General features: G+C 36.4%; 1 protein-coding gene across 1 annotated transcript in view; it reads right to left on the bottom strand.

The window, feature by feature from the left end:
- Positions 1–23750, bottom strand: part of CCSER1 (coiled-coil serine rich protein 1) — a 448828-nt gene that overhangs the window by 348406 nt on the left and 76672 nt on the right. Inside the window, exon 4 of the mRNA XM_087936737.1 lies at positions 17498–17581. Coding sequence (XP_087792863.1) covers positions 17498–17581 — 84 coding nt within the window. The remainder of the gene's footprint in view (positions 1–17497; positions 17582–23750) is intronic.

The raw sequence follows: 23750 nt of genomic DNA, 5'->3' as shown, positions 1-23750 counted from the left end.
AGAAGTTAATTGCAGGTAGTTCTTGATTTATAACCACAATTGAGTCCAAAATTTCTGCTGTTAAGTGAAACATTTGTCAAGTGAGTTTTGCCCCATTTTACAACCCTTCTTGCCCCAGTTGTTAAGTGAATCACTGCAGTTGTTAAGTTAGTAACACAGTTGTTAAGTGAATATGGTTTCCTCAGCAACTTTGCTTGTTAGAAGGTTGCAAAAGGTGATCATAAGAGCCTGAGACACTGCAACCATCATAAATATGAACCAGTTGCTAAGTGCCTGGATTTTGATAACATGACCATGGGGATACTACAATGGTCATAAGTGTGAAAAATGGTCCTAAGTCAATTTTTCCAGTGCTGTTATAACTTCAAATGGTCACTAAATGAATGGATGCAAGTCAAGGACTACTTCTAGAGGTAACTATACAATAGCCTTCACTTTCACCATGGCTACCTGCAATTGTAGCCCGGGATTTCATAACAGGGTTCTTGAGAAAATAACTTTTAGTCTGAAAAACAAACCAAACAAACTCCAGGGGAATGAAACCAAAGAAAGGGTTCAACTGAGGTTTTTTAAAATGCCCCAAACTTCAATGTCTTTAAGAGCTTCTCCAATATAATAGCTTTCTTACTGGGCAGAGAAACCAAGACAGCGAAACTCTAGCAGCTTCTGAAATAATCTACTTAGTGCATGGGGATAAACATTAAAATAGTAGTTATGTAAATATTTTATGTCACATAATTTCCATGAGATTTTTCTAATCCAGTAACAGGAAACACTACTTCCAAATCACTTAAACATGATATGTATTCAACTTGGAGTTTGCATTTATTTACTATAAAAAAAATATCTCATTGTTATTCTAAAGTTTGTACGGCTTTTAGAAAAGATTATTGTATCATCTACATAAATTAAGCTGTAAATATGCTTTCTGCCAATTTATTGGAATAGAAATCCAAATTATCATTGAAATAATTCACCTTATTGATTTAAAGAAAAATAAACAAATGTAAAATGAGAATACCACTTTACACAACATCTTTATTAATTAAACGAGCACTAGATAAATGCTCTGAATATAAATAATCTTTGGTTTCCGAGGATGAATAATAGCAAATGCTGATCAATCATGGAAGCTTCTAACTTTTCCCATTATGACATGGAAATAGAATCAAATGCTCACTTAAAATTGTGGAGCCTCTATGACAGGGGTGTCAAACTGGTGACCTACAATTTTCTCAGTGCAAAACTGATTGAAGATGTTAACTGAAATTTTTAAGTCCTTCAGGTTGATGACACATATAAGATTGGAACTAACAATTTATTGCACTAGTTACAAGAGATACCTGCTGTACATTCATAAAGTATAGAGATTAAATGAGAGTTCATTTAATGATCTTCCAGTTAGTGTTCGTCGATCTGGAGCCCTTGTTCATGGTCATTCATGCCTTAGTCATCTCTGAATGAACTATTTTAATGTAGTCTACATGCAAAGATCATCTGGAATTTTTCAACAATGCATCAGCATGATAGTTATGGGCCTGCCTTAGAAAGAATATCACTATTCTGAAAGCTAGTGGTTAATAACTTCTGGGTGCAATTCAAGGTATTGCTCATCAACTATTGAACCCTACATGGCACAGAACCAGACTATTTGTTGGCTTGTTTGCCACTGATTATTTCTCTCCATCCATCCTTAACATGATGAATATGTTCCAGGTCCCATGCCTTAGGCAATGTCTTTGAGATCTAGGAGGCTCATCTTCTCTCTTGCTGTTTGCTTGCCACTTTCTCTCTCTTGCCTTTTAGAAAGATATCCCTCATGAGGTTTTATTCTCCCTGACCCTATCAGGCTATAACATTTTGGTTTTTCCCTAGACATTGGTCAAGAAAGATTGAGCCTGGTTTGAAAGGCAGAGTTTGTCTGATGTGCCCTGACTCGTACTATTATCATATAGTATTGTTCCTGTTTATTGTTCTTGGTCTTAAATGTAATGTTGAGGATTTGGTTTATAGGTGGATGTAACCCACAAGTTGTAATCATATAAAGTTTGATAATCCATACACTGTAATCGTACCAAATCATATATCTTCTAAACACGCACACAATCCCACCACATCCAAATTTGCTTTCAATGAAACTTTAATGATAGCAAGACAGAAGCTGACAAGTGTTAGGGGGGAAAAAGACAAGGAAAATGAGGGCTATTTCAACTACATCTGGGAAATCAAACAAAGACATATAGCTGATATTGAACTACTCAAGAGTAATCATGGAATTCTAATAGAGGTAAACTAAAAGCTCAATATAAAACATTTGCCCAGTAGGATTACAGAGTGATATAAAAAAATACAGAGGAAAAAATAGTATCTAAGAACCAACTTCATCGTAAATAAGACATGAAAGGCAATAGACCGAATAGGAAAGCAGTCACAAATAAAATACTCATTAAATTATTTTAACATTGTAGGAGGACAGAGAGTTAAAGTGCTGTCATCTCTGTCAAAAATATGGAAGAAGATAGCTAACATAAAAGAGATAACTGGAAGAAGAACATTTAAGACATAAGTTATTTTTTGGTTTATAACACAGAAAGGCCTTTGCGCATATTCTACATTCTTCATACAAGATTATGAAATATGACTTCTTGAGATATTCTGAGCTTGCCCTGTGAGAGTTAGTTGTGTGTGGTTTTTCTCTTTGATTCCTCCTGAATTGAGGTATCATTTTCTGCTTGATTATTTGTCTAGTGTTAATCCCTGCTTATCTGGGTGTAGGCTGCTGGAGAAGAAGTGTTATTTTCTTCTTAGTTTTTTTATTGTCTTCTTTAATTGTGTATAAATGAGGCTTATCTCTATATCTACTGGTAACTAATTTCTCTGAATCCAAGCTTCCAGGAACTCCCTAGAGTTTTTGGATGTTTTGGATGGCTTCACATTGGTTTGTGGGCTAGTATGCCTTGTGGTTGTAGTAGTCTATTTTTCTGATATATTTTTGATGTATGGTGGTGTTATGCTTTTCATAGCTTCTGTTGGTTGTGCTACAGTGAGTTGACTGGTCAAGCACTTTTTAATAAAGCTTCATGGATACCCATTTTGTTAGAAGATATATGGCAGTCTGTTCTGGATGGGTGCAGTACATTTGTATTATTCTAAATAGTATTTTTTACAAAGCCTCTCCTGTGAGAGGATGGTTTAATACTTTAATAATGGAGCACTTGGTTAATGTGGGTATGTTTTTCGATAGACTTACATTTCTAATTTGCTGTTGTTTTCTTTGCCAATGAGGATACTCAGGAAGGGTAGTGTTTTGTTGTTTATTTTTTTCCCATATGAATTTTATTGAGATTGAAGATGTTGATTATTTCATGTATTTTCTCTAGTAGTTCCTTTTTTATTATGAGAAGGTATCATCAACATACTGGATCTATATTTGGTTGGATGTGTGAGAATGCTATAGTTTCTAGATGCTGTATTGTAGCTTCTGCTATGAGTCCTGGGAGTACAGGGAATAGAAAGGAGCAAATCCACATTGAAACTGTTCTGTTTCAAGGTTGCTGGCACACACAGAGAAGTTGTAATATTTACTACCATTACAGCCAATAGCAGCAGACAGGAATGCAATTCAAATGATGAGGCGAAAGTGTTTGCTTGAAAAATGCCAATATAGCTCAAGAAGCAATAGTGTGGAAGTTGAGTCATGGCAACTGGAGTTATTTTCTTTTTCGGCGGGGTTGAAATGTTTCACTGCTTATCCAAGTAGCTTCTTCAGTCTTACTTAGACAAGCAAAGGAACATTTCAAATTAAAAAGAAAAAAAAGAAAAATCCAGTTACCATGACTGAATCTCCAGACAATTTTACCTTGATGACTGAGAATCTTCATCAACAAGAAGCAAATAGCATAAGTTCCATTCTGGGTCGGTCACCAGGACCAGATATGTAGTCTTCCGAGCTTTCCGAGTCATGCTGAAACCCATCCTCAGGGAACTTCTCAAATGAACTTGCCTTCATTTGTAAGCAATAGAGCAATCCCAAATACATTCCAAATGCCCAAATAAGCCAAATCAAGTAGTCAACCATTCCAAAAACCAAGAACAAAAAAGCAGGAGCAAGAGTCACAAGTTGGAGAGCAAAACAATGGCCTCCAACAAAGACTGCAAGCAAAGAAGCTACCTAAATCTGTCTGCTGACACCTGGCTACAATCACTCATGCCTCACCATTTGTTTAGTGAGAAATCTCACTGTGGGATAGCAAAAGCAGTAGCAAGAGCAGACCTCTATACCATCCATAATGCTGTACAGCACTCTCTGGGTGGTTCACAATGTCAGCTTATTTCCCCCAATAATCTGGGTCCTTATTTTACCGATCTTGGAAGGCTGAATCAACCACGAGCTTCATCAGGCTTGAACTCCTGGCAGTGGGCAGAGCTTGTGGCGATACTGCATTCAAACTACTGTGTCAGCAGGGAATGTTACTCTGGTTGCTTCTAGAGGTCTAGACCTGGGACTTGGGGGCGGGTGTGTGTGTTGTGCCTCATCATCTGACTGTTCCAGTTGCACAGGAGATGCCTGAGGCTGATCAGTCTCAACTGAATCCTAGCTTGTTGAGTCCTGAGGCTGCTAATACCAAAGCCAAGGCTTAACTGAAACAACATAATCAAGAGCCAGAATACAAATCATGGCTCATAACAGAAACTTCTACAAGCAACCAATAAAGTTCAGAGAACACCAAGCACTCCACAGTTTAACTCTGAGCTTCATATATTCCTTTCTAAATGACTACGACATTACGTCTATTTAGGATTCTGGGAAACATTTACCATGAATGGGAAGTTACTTTAAGAAGTGACAATGGAAAAACCATGCATTAAGGAAAGGAGAGACAAGGATGGATCTTGTTCTTCTATCTCTTCAATTTATACAGTTAATATAACAATGGCAGCAACGCAAGAGAGGACAGCTGGAATGAAAGTAGGAATTCAAATTACTAATGATTTAAGTTATGCAGGTGACACTATTTTGTTAGCTCAAAGAAAAGAACATTTATAAGAACTTGCTGTGAAAGTAAAAATAGAAAGTGAACAATGTAAATTAAAGTTAAATACAGGAAGATAAAGTTCATGTCAACCAGCAATCTAGTGAACTTTCTACTGAAGTGAAAATAGTAAATCAATTTGTTTTGGGGCGGGCTCAAGAATAGTTTTACTGGAAATGTTAAGAAATAAACTAATAATATTAAAGGATGAATTTGTTTGCAATTGATTGATTGATTTAATACACTGCTCAAAAAAATAAAGGGAACACAAAAATAAGACAGACTAGATCTGAATGAATGAAATATTCTTATTAAATACTTTGTGCATTACATAGTTGAATGTGCTGACAACAAAATCACACAAAAATTATTAATGGAAATCAAATTTAGCACGCATGGAGGTCTGGATTTGAAGTCTGGATTTGGAGTCAAAATTAAAGTGGAAAAAAACACTACAGGCTGATCCAACTTTGATGTAATGTCCTTCAAACAAGTCAAAATGAGGCTCAGTAGAATGTGTGGCCTTCACGTGCCTGTATGACCTCCCTACAATGCCTGGGCATGTTCCTGATGAGGCGGTGGATGGTCTCCTGAGGGATCTCCTTCCACACCTGGACTAAAGCACCCCGCAACTCCTGGACAGTGTGTGGTGCAATGTGGCATTGGTGGATGGAGCGAGACATGATGTCCCAGATGTGCTCAATTGGATTCAGGTCTGGGGAACAGGCAGGCCAGTTCATAGCAACAATGCCTTTATCTTGCAGGAACTGCTGACACACTCCAGCCACATGAGGCCTAGCATTGTCGTGCATTAGGAGGAACCTAGGGCCAATCGCACCAGCATATGGTCTCACAAGGGGTCTGAGGATCTCATCTCGGTACCTAATGGCAGTCAGGCTACCTCTGGTGAACACACGGAGGGCTGTGTGGCCCCCTAAAGAAATGCCACCCCACACCATTACTGACCCACTGCCAAACTGATCATGCTGGAGGATGTTGCAGGCAGCATAACGTTCTCCACGGCATCTCCAGACCCTGTCACGTCTGTCACATGTGCTCAGTGTGAACCTGCTTTCATCTGTGAAAAGCACAGGGTGCCAATGGCGAATTTGCCAATCTTGGTGTTCTCTGGCAAATGCCAATCGTCCTGCACGGTGTTGGGCTGTAAGAACAACCCCCACCTGTAGATGTCAGGCCCTCATACCACCCTTATGTAGTCTGTTTCTGACTGTTTGAGAAGCTACATGCACATTTGTGGCTCACTGGAGGTCATTTTGCAGGGCTCTGGCAGTGCTCCTCCTGTCCCTCCTTGCGCAAAGGTGGAGGTAACAGTCCTGATGCTGGATTGTTGCCCTCCTACAGCCTCCTCTACATCTCCTGATGTACTGGCCTGTCTTCTGGTAGCGCCTCCATGCTCTGGACATTACCCTGACAGACACAGCAAATCTTCTTGCCACAGCTCGCATTGATGTGCCATCCTGGATGAGCTTTACTACCTGAGCCCCTTGTGTGGGTTGTAGACTCCGTCTCATGCTACCACTAGAGATTTGGGGCAAAATTGTGGTTATAAGTCGAGGTCTACCTGTATAATACATACAAAACTTATTATTTCCTTGAGTAAATAAATATGTCCTTTTTCTTCTCTGAAATTGTAGATAATTTTGTATGGAATTAAGAAGGGGAAACCATGCAGAATCTGATTTATATATGTTATGTAGTTTTAAAGGGGATTAGTAATGTTAAAGTTGTAGGTAATAAAATGCTAAATATTTGATGTGATTTAAAAAGGGAAATAATTAATGAATATGTAACTTTGAGGTGGCACACTTAAATTGATATTAAAGGGGGGAAACCAATTTATAGAAGAAGTGCTACTAATTAGAATCTAAGAGGATTATACAAATGTGACAATTAAAAGTACTACAGTAAAATAACTATGAAGTTAATATGTGTGAATTAAATTATGAGATAAGCACTTGGAATAATATAACAAAATAGAAAATGCATAAAAACATTATTAAGACTAGAAATTGAATTGAATATAAAAATTGAATATGTAACTATGGTCATATTTGTATGTATATGTGGAACCTGTAATCATGCTGTTCACTAAAAAGAGATGTTAAAATGTAGAAAACTGAATAAAACTTATTCTTAAAAAAACTTATTTCCTTTTCTTAGTTAGAGCTATTCAAATAAGGGCTGCAAAAATTTAGATGATCATCCAGTAACAGCACAGAGAAGACTAATAACTGAGTTTTGGGATTTTTTTTTCCTAAGGCCAGATCCAAAAGCAAAAAATGATGGACATGAAATAATTGCGAAGGCTTTCAAAGTGTGTACTTGCTAAAAGTAAAGGAGAGATTTGTGATTCATTGTGGACTTCAATGACCAAATTTTAAAGAAATAGCCAAATAGACGGATATTATGTCTTTCTGAATGTTAAAAACATATTATTTGGCCTAAATGGCCTTCTAAGATAGCTCATTCTTCTCTCTTAATTGTAGATTCTTTCATCAATAATTAGTACATTAAGAAATGAAAAGAAGCTTCTCTGGCAGCTGATACAATACATAGGTTCTGTAATTTCAGAGGCCTGTTAAAAAGATGAAAAATAGCAGTAGCTTTTCTGCTAAAGCTAACAGCACATAGTACATTAACATTTCAAAACCAATCAATCAACCAGGGCTGGATTCAGCTAGATTTGTGCTCCTGAAACAAGACTGCGTAAATAGCTACAATAGAACAGAAATCTGATAAGGCCTTAAGTTTCAATCAATTACCATTTTCACGAGTTTGAGCAAGTTATGATTCCTATGAATGGAAAATGCAATGGAATATTGATACCTCTGCTTTCTTTACAGGAAAAAAAAAAGAAGAAACATACTTTTAGGACAGAGGGGAAAAAAAGAACCCAGAGATCAATAAAATAGTCCTTTGGAGAACCTATTAAAACAATCTATCCAGAATCTGTCTCCTTCTGAGAATGGCCAATCTATGATATGAACGTAATGACTTTCTCCAACTCAATGGCTCCAATGTAGAAAACCATGCTTCAAATGGAGCGGAGTATATCGACTATGTTTGAAGATGATCTGAAAATTACAACTCGTCTACAATGCAGCAGAGAATGTAGCCTGTTGCTTTATTATATATTATAATAGATGGTATATTTTATATTACACCACTGCTGCGCTAGCTTCTAATTTCTTTCCAGGTACAATCAAAGTGCTGATTAAAGGCCTGCATAATGAAGAAATAGCTTATCTACACCAGGGGTAGATAAGGGAAACTTTAAGACTATGTATTGGGGGTTGTCATATTAGGGTGTTGTTTGCTGGTTTTGGATGTTGAGTTTTTATTGTTCGCTATATTTCTTAAAATCGATTCAGTCCAGCCCCTGTATTAATCTGCAATTCAATGAAATGCATATAATATCCATTAGTCTCTTCTTCCATGATAAGCTCATTCATTAATTTAGGCCATTTTGTATCCTACTCTCTATAATTAAAAACAATGCTGGAGGCAGAAGCTATGTTGTTAAAATAATTCCAAGAAATGCAAGTTGTCATTGGTATTCTTAAAAACAGAAATTTCCACTACCTGCGGAAAACACAGTCATATTTACATTAAAAATGATTCAAGTAGGTGCTTTAAAATTCTGAAATGGATCACTAGCCAAACATGTACACATCATATTTAGAGGAAGGGATTTCTGAGTAGAAGTCTTCCAGGTGAAATACCATCATCAGTTTCTAAGGAATATTTTAATATTCATCAGAAAATGCACACATTATCAAATTTCTCTGAAGTAGACCTAATCGTTGGCTAGACTACAATTGTACATCTACATAACACTGATATATTATTGTATCTAATATCCTAAAATTTCACTGATTCATACACACAGTTACCCCTTCCCCTCCACATATTCACCACAAAATGTCCATGTGTATAGTCTGAACATCTGCAAATGAGAAACTCTGCATGGAAAATATCCATCCATGCAGAGTTTCTCACTCACTTGCACTCACCTCATTCATTTATATGAGCAAGGAAACACAAAAATAAATGCATATGGAAATAACCAAAAATATAATACAGTAACAGTTTCCTTAGTGCTGTTCTCAGTATTCCAAAGGCTTAAAAAAGAAAAAGAAGGTAGAACAGTTGGAAAAAAGAGACATGCTGTGCCTCTTGCCTTATACATCTGCAGACAGATAATTTATGATTTCCTCTGTGTGATAGAAAGGTAAGGGTCCTTGTAAAGTGCAGTCAAGTCGTATTTATCTCAATCTGCAAGAGGAATCACCAGTAAAATCACCCAGATCTCTTAAAGCTAGTATTCTATCTACTGACATCTTAACAGAAGACAAGCATATGCAATGCATTATTATTCAAGCAATGCTAGTCACAGTGCAACATCTCCGGAGGCACTTAAGGGCAGCCTTTTATTGCTGGTGCACTCCTGCTACATTATTCCTATACAGATGTGTCGAAGGGAATCAGCCTCAGATCACAAATTCTTTCCTGCCTCTGAAGGCATGACAATTATTTATCTGCATCCGGCATACCAAGTGGCATAAAAATGCCAGCACTTTGTGACTTTAAACTAATATGCAGAATCACCTCCGCAAGTACAAGAGAATATTAAAGATTCTATCTCGCTGTCAGCTTTTCAGGCTTCAAGGCTTCAGAAAGCACAAGGAATCGAAAATTAATCCACATTGTGTTTTTCATTGGATACTGTCATCTTCCCACTCCGGAGTATCTTGCAGAGTTGACTTGTAGAATAATTGCTGCTGAGATAAGCCTTTTTCTGGACTATGTGCAATTAATTCTCTCCGGTAAAAGAGGGGAAAGGAATTTGACACTTTAATAATGTTTAAGCATACCTAATTTCTTTCTTTTCTACTCAGATGTTTCCTAAATATGAAGAAGAAAAGAAGATTTGAAATTACTTACAGCTGTCTCTTCTTATGTAAATCATTGAAGAACCTGTAATAATCTATCATAAACACTCAAGATGAAATAATAGAAATCAGGATGAGCAAGGAATTACCATAAAGATGGCTGCACAATATAATTGCCTTGAATATAACCACTGTGCTTATCAGAGTCTATCATATTATTAGAGAGTCAAAGGAAAGACATTTAATACCATTTATAAAACATATGTTGAACTAAATTTACTTCTCTAATTTATCTACCTTACTATAAAATTGATGTGTTCCCAATTTTTTTTTCAAATAACTAATTTAGAATAATGCTCCAAGGAAGTTGAGGTAGAGATAGCATAAATGAATGTTGTTATAAAGGCTGAGAATATGGCTCAAAGATTAAATACAAAAAGGAAATGATTATTTTAGAAAAGTGTATGCTAATCTTAACAGCATAATGTTTTATGAATGAAATGGTAGTAAGTCATAGCGATCACTGTTAAAACTAAAATATTCCTTCAAACATATTAGGAGGGTAAAGAAAGGGTAAACCTGAGATTTTCTTCAAGAGAAAAAAAAGTTTATACTATATAAACTTCAAGAGAAAAAAGTTTATACTATATATGTTTTCAGAAAAATAAATCATTAAAATATGTTAAAATAAAACAAAATAATGAAACAAATGACTATCATGAATTTCCCATGATTAAAGATAGGATACCACATTCTATTGCATATGTTCCATCAAATTATCATTACAAATAATAGCAATAGCACTTAGACTTATATACCGCTTCACAGTGCTTTATAGTCCTCTCTAAGCGGTTTACAGAGTCAGCCTATTGCCCCCAACAATCTGGGTCCTCATTTTACCCACCTCGGAAGGATGGAAGTCTGAGTCAATTTTGAGGCTGGTGAGATTTGATCTGCCAAATTGCAGGCAGCCAGCAGTCAGCAGAAGTAGCTTGCAGTACAGCACTCTAACCACTGCACCACTGAGGTTCTAAATAAGCACAGTGTGCTCCCATAAAATATACAATAGGGATGAATCATGAATAGGATTACAAATTAAAATTCTGGAAGGTACCATATAGACCATTTAAACCCAGTGCAAGAATCCATTAATATACTATCCCTGATAAATCCAACCTCTATTTAAACACATGCAGAGAAGAAGAGTAAGTGCTTTCCAAGACTGGCAGTTCTGTTGTTGAACATTGTTGAACTTTACAAAGTTTTCCAGATGACCAACCAAAAACTGCATCCTTGGAATTTTCAATAAGTGTAATCTTCTGCATGAAGTCCAACCTTTGTGATTTTTTTTTTATCTGCTGTTTAAGAATTTAATAGCTGAAGAACTCTTATGAATAAAAAATTCTACAAAAATCCTTTGCTTACTATAAACACCAAAGCCTCTATTTTTATGACATCCTTGAAGAATTATGTGTTTTTTATCCAATGGAATATTGCTGGTATCAAGAAGCAATAACTCACAAAAGTAGCATAGTATACTTTAGGAGTAACAAATTTTTCAGATATAATGCTTCGGACAAGATAGGCACAGTATCAGAAATTCACAATGACATTGTACCAAAAATACACCAGTCTGTAAAAGCTTAAAATCTACTCCATTGTGTCACTTAATCTTATTTGGTATTTACATAATACATGATTCTTAATGTCTTTAAAAAAGAATATAGAAAAGCAGTATTCATTTCAATTCTGAGGACAGTCTGTTTCCATTCTTATAAACAACTTTTTTTTTCTTGGTAAACACTGTGTATTTTTTATTAATACAAAACTGAGCGTGTTTGTCATGTAGAATGAAATCAGATCCTCAATTTAAAATGATTTGATCACAAATTAGAAGCATCACATTTAAACTAAAGTTGCTTATAGAGCCTCGGTGATGCAGTGGTTAGAGTGTAGTATTGCAAGCTACTCCTACTGCAATTTGGTAAATTGAATCCCACCAGGCTCAAGGTTGACTCAGCCTTCCATCCTTCTGAGTTGGGTAAAATGAGGACCCAGATTGTTGGGGGCAATAGGCTGACTCTCTAAACCGGTCTGAGAGGGCTGTAAAGCAGTATAAAGTGGTATATAAGTCTAGGTGCTGTTGCTATTGCTACTTATCCTCAGTTCTCAGAAGCCTCTTCATGAAAAAGTCACAAAGGGTTCTGGATGGACACAACAACCAAACAAAGAAATTAAAATAATATCAATCATCTTATTTTAATGACCCAATAATCCTTCATGGAATGGAGTCTGGGTAAATGAATGGAGCTGAGTGGCTAGATGCCCTTCCTGTCACCAATGCAGAGTTATATCCAGCAGATATACTCTCAACATGCCCAGAGAGAGAAATATCTGCCTCTACTTAGGATCGAACTCACAGCCTCCTGATTGTGAGGTGAGAGCTCCACCTCTAGACTACTGCACCACTCAAATAAAACATTTTTTTAAAAAATAACAATGAACAATGTCAAGCATGACAAAGCAAAAGATCTCCCTGCCTCACAAAGGCCTGGTGATCTGAAGAGCCAGATCATCATGGCTCCTATAAACAATAGCAGAGTCGAGGTCATTGAGATCTCAGAGAGAACATTGTTCCAGAGGCTAGGCACTGGTAGAGGGAAAGCATGCTTTCCAGGGTTTTGAGAGATGACGTTGCTTAATTGAAGGAACTCTGAGTACACCAACCATGCAGGATCAAATTGGCCAGGCAGATATTATGAAAGGTAAGCTGTCCTTCAATTAACCAGACTTTATGCCATTTAGGGCTTTATAAGGAACAACCAGGGGACACGGTGGCTCAATGGCTAAGACACTGAGCTTGCCGATCAGAAAGGTTAGCAGTTTGGTGGTTCAAATCCCTAGCGCCGCATAAGGGAATGAGCTCTCATTACTTGTCCCAGCTTCTGCCAACCTAGCAGTCCAAAAGCATGTAAAAATGCAAGTAGAAAAATAAGGACCACTTTGGTGGGAAGGTAACAGCATTCTATGTACCTTCAGTGTTTAGTCATGTTGGCCATATGACCACGGAGATGTCTTTGGACAGTGCTGGCTCTTCAGCTTTGTAATGGATTGGAGCACCACTCCCTAGAGCCAGAAACAACTAGCATGTATGAGTTAGGGGAACCTTTACCTTTTTAAGGAACAACCAGGACTTTGAATCATACCCTGACACAAACTGACAACCAGTGCAGCTTGCAAATTATATGTGCATACTAAGTCATGCCAATTACTACTCATGCCACTGTGTTCTGGACCAGTTGAAGCTTCTTCGTAGTTTACAAGGGAAGTCCCAAGTATGAACCATTGCAGTAGTCAAGTCAAAAGGCCACTAGAGCATGAGCAATTTTTTGAAATGTCCCATGGTCTAGGAAACGGTGTAAATGGAATATCAGATAGAGTTGTATAAACCTTTTCTGGCTGCAACTAACACCTCCCTTATGTTATACAGACAATGTGATATGATTATAACAGAGGCAATAAGATACTTGTTGAAAACAATTCATAGCTTTGGAGAATTCTCTGGGTACAAAATCAATACCTAAAAAATAATTAAAAATAAACTTAATATAAGGAGAAGACTTCTTGTGGAAAGAATCTGGCTGTGAGTTAACACACAGTAAAATTTCTTGATTTGTATTTCACAGGTAATAATCAAGATATATATCCAAATAGTTACGGCAGATTATAGCAAGAAATTAAAATTGCTCTTGAAAAGTGGAAAACCTTAAAAGCCTTACCAGTTAATCCAAACACAACAACGGACAGACGTGTGGAACATATCTATAAAATTTACTAATCTGTGTTTTAAGAGTCTGCTTTACAAGTGGTGGGCAACTCTATCAATAATTGCCCAAAGAAATAAATCACAGAGCAATCAATACTGAAAATGCCACAAGAAAGAAGGAGCTATACAGTATATAGCACTATTTAGAAAGTTGCAGGACCAAATTAGAACTGTTACCATTTTTTTAAGTAGTTACAATTCTAGAATATGATAAACAATATTAATTTATTATAATACGTGCTTATTGCCATGAGAATAAACTTTGCATAACTCTGGAAAAAAAGACATCTAAGGACTCCTCTAGTTATGATGGCAGTTGGGACTAGAATTTCCATTGCTAAGTGATATGGTTGTAAAGCATAATATCACATGGTGGCATCACTTAGCAATTGCAATTCCTGCAATTCCCATTGCTTGCATTAAATGAGGATCGTGAGTTAATTGAGCACTTCCTGCTGGCTTTCAACAACCAAAATCAGTGGGAAAGATTGTGTCAACTAAAAAGATACTCCTTTGGTCTTTTTAGCTGCCAGAAAAAGAGAGTGGGGGAAAACAAGGCATTCCTTAAATGCCTAGATAATAACCCCTGGTAGCCCAAGTTGTCAGAGCATAAGAAGGTTATTGGAGAGCATGATGGATGACTCTTGGAGATGGATGTGTCCCATTGGAGAAGTCACATCCAGAGGGTGGGGGGAAGACCAGGGTCAAGGGGGAAATGTATGATGTAATTTAGTATTGGCTGCATACAGCTTATGCCAACAGGGCCACTCCCAATAAATCAATTTACTTTTCTCCGAGATGCAGCTAGAGACTTTTGATTTGAATGAGGGTGGATTTGTTGGACCCCTGACAGCTTGCAGGATCTTGGAAGTTCCAAGTGGCTCACAAGTAGGCTGGCTGGTAGGTGGAAGAGGAACAAGGGTGTGAGTGGGGAGAGGAGTGAAGAGCAGTGGAAGCAGAGGTAGTATTCAGACAGTTTGTACCAGTTCTGGTGTACTGGTAGCTAAAATTTTGACTAGTTCAGAGAACTGGCAAATACCACCTCTGACTGGCCCTGCCCACGTGCCCCCACCGTTAGTTGTCCTATATTTCCTTGCTTTTTTAGCTCAGCTGATTTGTGTGGCAGAGCAGATTGCCGTGCCTCAGCTGAGCTAAAAATCAGCTCAACTCACTCACCAGTGTTCGGACAGAAATCGAGCCCTGCACACGCATGGGAAGCACATGCACATAGAAGTACTCATAGAACCAATAGGAAAAAAATTTGGGAACCCACCACTGAGTGGAAGGCAGAGAGACTTTGGGTAGTTGCTGCCAAATGGGACAAGTACACAAGATGGTGTGATGGGGAAGGCATGACATGAGTGTGGAAGCTGGTGTAGCTGCTGCAGATGGGAAGAGGTGGGTTAGAGGATGGGAAGAAACTACACAAGTGCAGTGAGGCTCAAGAAGGATGTGCAGGTGGAGAAAGTTTACTCTAGCAACTTGTGACATTCCGTGACTGCTTCTACATTGACTTTAGTTGAGGGGAGCTGCCAGAGAAGGTTGCAAGATCACATAACTATGGAATGTGGCAACCAATGTAAGTGCTAGGCAATTTTCAAGTGCCCAGATCATAACCATGTGACTGTGCAGATGCTGGGATGACCAGAATTTGAGGACTGGCCATAATCACAACTGACTTTGAAATTCACTCAGATTATTCTAGATATGATGATAATGTGAATTGTCAAGTCTAAGGTACTTTATACGCTTCTGGAGAAACTAACCATGGCACAAAACTCTTTATCCTGTTTAGGCAGTTAGAAATAAATAAGCAAATAGGTACATATATCTCAAACCATCACATACAAAAGTGTTGGTGAACACCTTTAAATGTTCAAAAATTTTGAATAAATATTATTTAAAATGTGATCCCTGAGAGACAGAAGGAAGAGCAACAGACTAGACAATCATCATAAAAAAGTATCAAAGCACAAAGATGGGAAAGGGGTAGGACATGTGTCAGAAGAGATATTCCCTAGTTTACTGCAACATAAAGGAGAGAAGAAGGGTTTTCAAACTTGCAAGATTCTGTAACTGTAAGCTTACAATAAAACTAGTACATGATTTGTACTTCTTGATTGGAGGACCGCAGAGGACTGAGGTCAATCTTGTCAAACTGTCAGATTGACTCAACACAAAGAATCAGATGCCTTCAAACTGATTAGAACATTCAGGGAACTCCTGAACATGGACAATGATTTTCTGTGGAATCAGGCTTGTGATTCACATTGCAAATTTGAGTTGAATTGGCTCAGCTCCCTGAAGTGCAAATTCAAACTGAATCAACTCAACTCAGGAATTCCTATATTTAAAATGGGGCCTGGCTAATTCCTATTCCATACTATTTTCACTTTTGTCAACAATTTCTCCTAATGTGACTGTTTCATCTATATCATTCATGTATCAGATACGTATTTAGAAGTTTGGAAGTACACCACCAAACACACCTTGAAATATACCTCTGTAAGCCCTAGGCGTAGACACACAGTAGAAAAGATACTAAAAGTGTCTTTTCTCTCTCTCTATTAAGACAAAAATCTGTGACAGGTTACAATAGACAAATAAATTATAATAGGTTGGCATAACACTCTTATGACCAAGTCAATAATATTTTAAATCAAGATTTAATTATGTATTTGCTCCATAGGGAAGCAAAAGAAAATTAACTGTCCAGTTTGGATAAATGAAGTGGCTTGTCAATCTCACTTCCACTGATGTAGTTGCTTTACTTAATAATTCATGGCTCATATTTGACAGATACGGTTGAGCAGATAACCACAGCTACTGTTCTGATTTTCACTGATATGGTATTTCAGTCAATGGAAAGTAGGATGTTTTCTACTAAGTTTTCTTGAGAGTTTGTTCCCAAAAGCCATTCTTCTTTTCTGCACTTAATATATGTGCATGCATGTATATATATATATACAACACACATACACATTCAAATTTACATGCATGCATGCATGCACAAGATAGACTTTCATTCATTCATTTCTGTATTTTATTCACTAAAATTCCTCTCCAAATTAAAATGAGCAATCAATGTATCCTCTCACATACTGAAAACCACATGGATATTTAGCATAAATTTACACAGGAGTATCAATAAATTATGTTAATTAGAGGAACACACCTAGCAGTGGTCAGTTGATAGGAAACTTTTTTTTTTCTGTTTTTGTTTCAGTCCCAGATTTCAGTATGTTTATAGATAGTCATTTAATCAGTTTTACTAGCAACAAGTGTAAAGTGCACACTGTTGTATGAGAACCTGAAAAGCTAGTGAAATTTACACTCTCTATACTCATATATTCCTGCAGTGGAAGCAGGGGAGAATACTTTATTGAATGGTTATATTAATAGAAGCATCAGTAATGGCAAATGAGCATGTTATATAACCATCAGAATATTTGCAATGTAAAGTGCACAGAAAATTGTGACTCATCTTACATCGGGGATTACAGGGAACTGTCATTGTAGACTTCTAAAACAAACATCCTCCTTTGACTTACCTGCAAATTTGCCCTTTCAGAAGTTGACAAGTTCCCAGTTTCAAGATCTGTCTAAATCAGGAGGAGGTGATTAATATGGCTCTAATGTAAGCATGTATTCTGCTTGTTTGTTGGTGTATTGGCCCCTAGGTCTAGAAAATTCCAAATAAGAAATGAGCGTTGTTAGTCACTTACCAGCTCTTCACGAAGTTGGGAAATGAGTTCATCTTTCTCTTTTAGTTGCAGTTTCAGAGTCAAGCATTCATCTTTCATTATATCCTATAATAACATCAAAAGAGATGTTACAAAGGGCTTAGCACTTTCCCCTCTACTCCTCACAAGAAAAGTCAATGTCACACTGTGCCATATAATTACATCCAAGTAATGAATCTCGGGGCTCCCTTTTCATGTGAGATATTTCTAATAGCATATTCTGTTAGTAATACAAATGTCGTAATATAATGCTGCCAAAATACAAGCATAGTATATAAACTAAACTGTGAATGGACCCCTGTGTGTTAAGTCCATTTGGTTAGTGGGTAATTCTTTTAAGCCCCTGCAGTGATCTGTAAATGACGGTGTCCAGTTACACAGTCAACCTTGCTTGGGTTTCTAGTCATCTCCTCTTTCCAGAAAGTTATCGACATAAGCAGTTTTATTAGTTTATTTAACAGGGAATATAATAAAGTCTGCAATAAAATGTTGCAAGTGGAACTTGCCATAATATTTTGCAAAGCAAAGTGCTTCTTCCAGGTTTCTTCATTCCTCCATATCTACTCCCCCATTCCCCAATGGCAGGCTTTATTTCAAGGCAAGAATGCACCACAATAAATTTAAGAAGTTACAGGAGGTAGATAATATGTACTGAAGAATGCAAGAAGGCATATTCCAAGTATTGTTGCATTTCAAGAATGATTCATCCTCCCTCTCTCTCTCTCTTTCTCTCTCCCTCCCTCCCTCTCTCCCCCTCAACTTTTCAGTGTATCTTTCTTGTTCTTGCCCATCATAAAAAAAAACTACTGAGATCCCTCTTTTAAGCAAGCTAATTTGTTGATCGTATAATTGAAGCCATCGGATTTGCAAACTAACTCACATATATGTCAGCATTCTGAACCTATTAAACAAATTCTATAAATCCTGGATTTTATGACAAATAAGGAATTTGCCATAAAATAAAATTAGATTAAAGCCAACTTGCCTTAATCATCCATAGATCAGATTCTTGCATATAGGTAGCAATAAACATTTAGTGCTTTGAACTCAACTCCTGTTCCTGGTTACTTGCACTTGGCAAATGGAATTAATGGGAGGACTAGACTGAGGTGTGTTATGGCTGTGTAAGGATTCCAAAGTGATGTTGCATTTGATACCACCTTTGGCCCCCACCTGATCATCTCTTACAGAATAATCCCAATTCAGCTATCTCCATAAACCCATTCTCAGAAAAGGAGATTGCTAATGGTATTTTATAGAACACATTTCTACTTAATTGTATTTTTTGAAGAAGAATAAACAAAGCCTCTACCTGAGAATATCCCATGCCATCAACAAGTTCCTAACTCCCAGAATTATTATGGGAAGCCACTACAGTTTAACTTGGACAAATCTGTTATTTTGTAATTAGCTATACCTTTTGAATACAGGTAGTCCTCAGTTAACAACTGTCCTTTTCAACAACCAAGTAAAGTTAGGTCAATGCTGGAAAAGTAACTTTTAAGATTTGTTCCCACAATTATATCTCTTGCAAAATCTTCATGGTTATGTAATCAAAATTTAGGCACTTTGCAGGGTACCATTGCAGAGTCCTGTAGACATGTGATCACCATGAAGAAGCCAGCAGTAAAATCACAAGACACAATCACATAATATGCTGCTTAATAACCGTGGGCAATTTGCTTAATGACTATGATCACAGTAAGATCTATGAATCTGTCACAATCACACAATGTCTCACTTAACAACAGGCTGGTTGGTCTTTGTGATCATTAAGCAAGGACTATCTATATTCAAATACTACTAATATTTACTATAAGGCAGAAAACAGAGAATGCCAGAAGTCAGAAGCCGGCAGTATTATGTGATTGAGACTTTTCATTCCTGAATTAACACAGAAGGAAAGGGATATACCATGCATTCAGCTGCCACTTCCCATTAAACAAAGCCAAGATAAGACAAATCACTTATTTAAAGCCATTTCACTCTCTGATATTAATGGAAATTAGTTACAAAAGCAAGAGAGGAGTGGGAATGTAGATTCCCCCTCCCCTACTGTTGTTACTCAATTGTGATATCTGGCCTAAGAGCCCACTGTCAATAAATGTTATCCTCTGCACACAGAGAAGTTCACAGAAAGTGTAGCTTACAGAAATAGCCATGGGATTCAAAGATCTGTACCAAATCACATGCAAACAGGACATCGGTTTCTGTTTAATGGAATAAGACAGGACAATAAAGACCAGAATGCTTAATAAGTTGAATTACTTTTCTCAGAGATTCACAACACAACACGCATTGCACACTAATATTCATTTGACTAAACTGTACTATATGGGATTTGCAAACTGTTAATGAAATATATCTTTTTTTAAAAGTGCCAAAGCATTTAGTTTGCTGAAGAAATACTTAAGATAAATACCATCCAACAGCCTATTACCGGTGAACAACTGAAAAAGAATATAGTGAAATGTATAGGAACACTTGTGTATATATGAACCGAGATACTGACTACAATATAGCAACATCTCTATCAAAAAGCAGCTGGGATGTGCGGGGAAATGTATGTCTACCTTTGAAAGAACTAAAAAATAGCAAATACCACAAACTCTGAGGTGAAAAACAGGTTGTAATTTCAGAGCCTGCCGTCTCTTAGCCATTACTGTCAAATGCATCACAATTTGTTATGAAAGTTTTTAAAGCAAAGGAGAAAAGAAAGATAGACCAACCAAGTCAACAGTCTGACAAACTGTTGACTTTTTTGGTCGACAACTTCAGGATCTTAACCACGGAGCCACCGCATCCCCAATAAAATGTAGCTTTGAGGAATTATCTACCTTGGAGTCTGTCTTAGTTAGGGGTGTTACTTGGAATCCTGACTTTCTTTTTTTCATCAGATAGAGGGAAAGATGACCACCAAAGGAAAAATGTTGAGTATTTTAGATATCAACTGCAAGCACACTGGGGATCCTATATTTCCTTCACTTCAACTAGCACTGAATCCTGGAATCATTGCTCAATCATTATCCAAAATCCTGAATTTACAAAGATTGAGATCCAGATACTGCTTTTGGATTATTATGCAATAGACACCAAGTTTAGAAACTGTTCTGTATAAGGCAAAGTTATTTATTTTCACAGTGAATAGCATAAGACCTATTAATTTCCTAAAGGGATGTTTAAACAGCTAGCTGTGCAAGCAAAGATGTAACTTCATCTCCTTCATACATCTTATTCTGTATTCTAAATGTATCTATGCATGCTATTAATGTTTATCTGATGCTCTAAAATGATTTACAACTATCAACCAAGACAAAAATCTATTATTTCTCTTGCTCAGTTATTCAAAACAACCTAAAGCAAATAAGTTCCCTCCACATTTTATTTTGAAATAAAGGATATAACGTAATAGCTTTCCTCAATTGCACTTTTTAAAATACAAAGAAAAGTATATATTTAATTGACTTGTTTTATCCAGATTTTCTATATTTCTACACATTTTAGTAGATCCTAGTGGTGGATTTCCTGAGCAAGAGTGATTCGATTAATGAGCTCATTATAATTCATTAAGGAGTGTTCTGTGGATGGCTGCCTACTTTAATTAGTTTTATTATGGAACAAAATTGCTTCATATGCCAAGCTCAACGACAAACACATTTGGAAAACATCAGAGTAGCAATCAGACAAAATACGGACCATTCATTAGACAACCTGTCTAAAGTCATTAAGAGCAAGAAGAATATTAAAGTGACGGACATTCCAACATTATTAAGTACATTAAATATTTTTTTACATTAAACAATTTTTCAGATCTAATGATTCTGGGACAAAATGAGTAGTCACAATTCTCAGAAAGAAAACCGTTACCAGAAAGGTGTTGATAGGATACAGGAGTTCTTTCCTTAATTATAGCACATGGGACAGTAATAGCAGCTGAAAATTTAGAAGGTCACATTTATTCACATAATAATCCCTAATGTGGCTCTTCAATGACTCCCTTCAGTGGAAAAATTAATTAGTAAGTGGAAGCTTTACCCACTCACACACGCACCTCAAAAAGTGTGCATGTATGAATTTCCCATTGTTGTGTTAGCCATTAAAAAAGAGGACTTCTTGAAGAAATCAATTGAATCATTCAATTCTCTAATCTGAAAAATATCACAGAAAAGAGTGGCTATGCTGAAAAAGTTTCAGATGTTTAACAAGGCAGAAGATTAGAAGCTACTGGTTAAAATGAAAAAAAAAAAAGATTGCTAAAATGACTTCTTTTTATTTTCCTTCTGGCAAACACACAGTTGAGTTATTATTTATAAGATTGGTACATTCAATCAAAAGAAAGAAAGAAAAAAGGAAGAGGCAAAAAATGTAGAAAGCTAGGTAGAAAGGCTATAAAGAGCCCAAAATGAAGTTGTAGAAAGTTTAGGGGAATGTTTATTATGACTGCCTATTTTCAGAGAGAGATTTTATATATTCTAAATGTAGCTATTGATTACAAGAAGGAGTTAAATCTTTAATTACCTATATGGGTGAATTTAAATTTCTTGGTAATCCTTACAGGTGGATTTTATTTTTCTTTAATTTTCCAGAAGAATTTACTTATTTAAAAAAACAAACCAGAAATCCCACTGGCTGAGCCCAAATATTCAAGATAGTCTTAAACAAGTCTTTGTTATTGTCCATGGCTATTTTGGTCTTTATTATGAGCATAGAAAATAAATTTAACAAACAACACACAAAGTCTAGCTCACAAAAGCCCTGTACAATATACAGTGAACAATATGGATTTTCTTAAGGGGTTTGTTTCTCAGGTTTCTGACAAAAAGACAAAGAGTATAGCCAGACAAATCTTATGCAACATAGATTTGATCTCTCTTGACCATGGGTGTCAAACTTGCGGCCTCATGTTGCTGTCACATGATGTTTCACGATGTTTTCCCATTCGTGGAGCTCAGGTGGGCATGGCCTGAATGTAATGCATCCAGCCTGCGGGCTGCCAGTTTGACACCCCTACACTTGATCCAAAATTGTAGCTTTCATGCCATTAATTGATATCTATGAAAAGTTACTATTGACAGCAGCAAGTATCTGAATTTGTCTTATTAAAATGTGATAGGCATGCCTTTTTACTTTGTCTCTGAATTCTTTAATATTCTTATTAGAAGAACTAGTAAAAATAAAGCCCCCCTCAAGGCGAGCTTGACTGCTGGTGATTGTAAGCATGCAGCTTTCTTGGCACTTTTACAGAATAAGCTTGCCTGTGAGCCTAATTCCCCTTCCAGGGGAACCTATTTAGACTAAGTGCATGAAAACATTACATTAAGCTAATGATCTTCTATAAATCCATTTTCAATTGCTGGGAGGTAAGAATTTCCTTGGAGTATCCCTCACATGAAAAAGGAACTGTGATATACCAAGAGCACAGTGTACTACAAGAAAGACATATCCTAGTGGAAATAGATTTGAACTTTTTTTTTAAAAAAAAAAGTATTAGAGCAATTATTTTCAAGGTGCTTTTTTAAAAATCCTGATTCAGATGGTTGATTTAGCTACAAGTTACTAAAACAAAAGTAGACCAAACTTTAACAGAATATCTATAAAGGTTTAGCCAAAGAAGAATACATATTTTTTCTATTTCTCATATAATAATAATAATAATAATAATAATAATAATAATAATAATAATAATAATAATAATAATAAGTTCAAAATATGGGAAGAAAGTTAACAAAGAAAAAAAGCTATGTCAACTTGTTTCTTATACCTTATGGGATTTTCAAAGTTATTTTCAACAGTAGATATTTTCTGTTGTCCATTAGATCAGTCTGAACAGGAACACATCTGTTTTCTTTCTTTTCTTTTGGGGAAGGGGTTTTTGAAATATTTTTCTTCAATTTATTAAAATTGTCAGCCCACAAGATTTGTTCTACACATGAAATTAAGTAGAAGAAAGGCATCATGCTTCCTGTCATATAAACTGTCATTCTTTTGAAAATCTGTGGTCTTCAAGATGGAATGATAATTATGTAAATGGAACTGACATCCAGAAGACATATTAAATCTGTTTATTGTAAATTCAGCCATTCAATGGTATCTAGATCAGCTCAAGCATGTAAGTTAAATTGGGAATGCTGCAGTTAGAAAACTGGCATGTTATTTTTTTTTTTAATTACAATAGACAGATATGTTAACCAAACACTTTTGACCTCTTAGAAAACCCCATTCTTATTATTTGATT

Source organism: Pseudonaja textilis, chromosome 6 (assembly GCF_049901715.1).
Source record: "Pseudonaja textilis isolate UNSWEBS1 chromosome 6, rPseTex1.2, whole genome shotgun sequence".
NCBI lineage: Eukaryota > Metazoa > Chordata > Lepidosauria > Squamata > Elapidae > Pseudonaja > Pseudonaja textilis.
The sequence above is the reverse complement of the archived record's forward strand: the minus strand, read 5'-3'. Positions and strand labels throughout refer to the sequence as shown.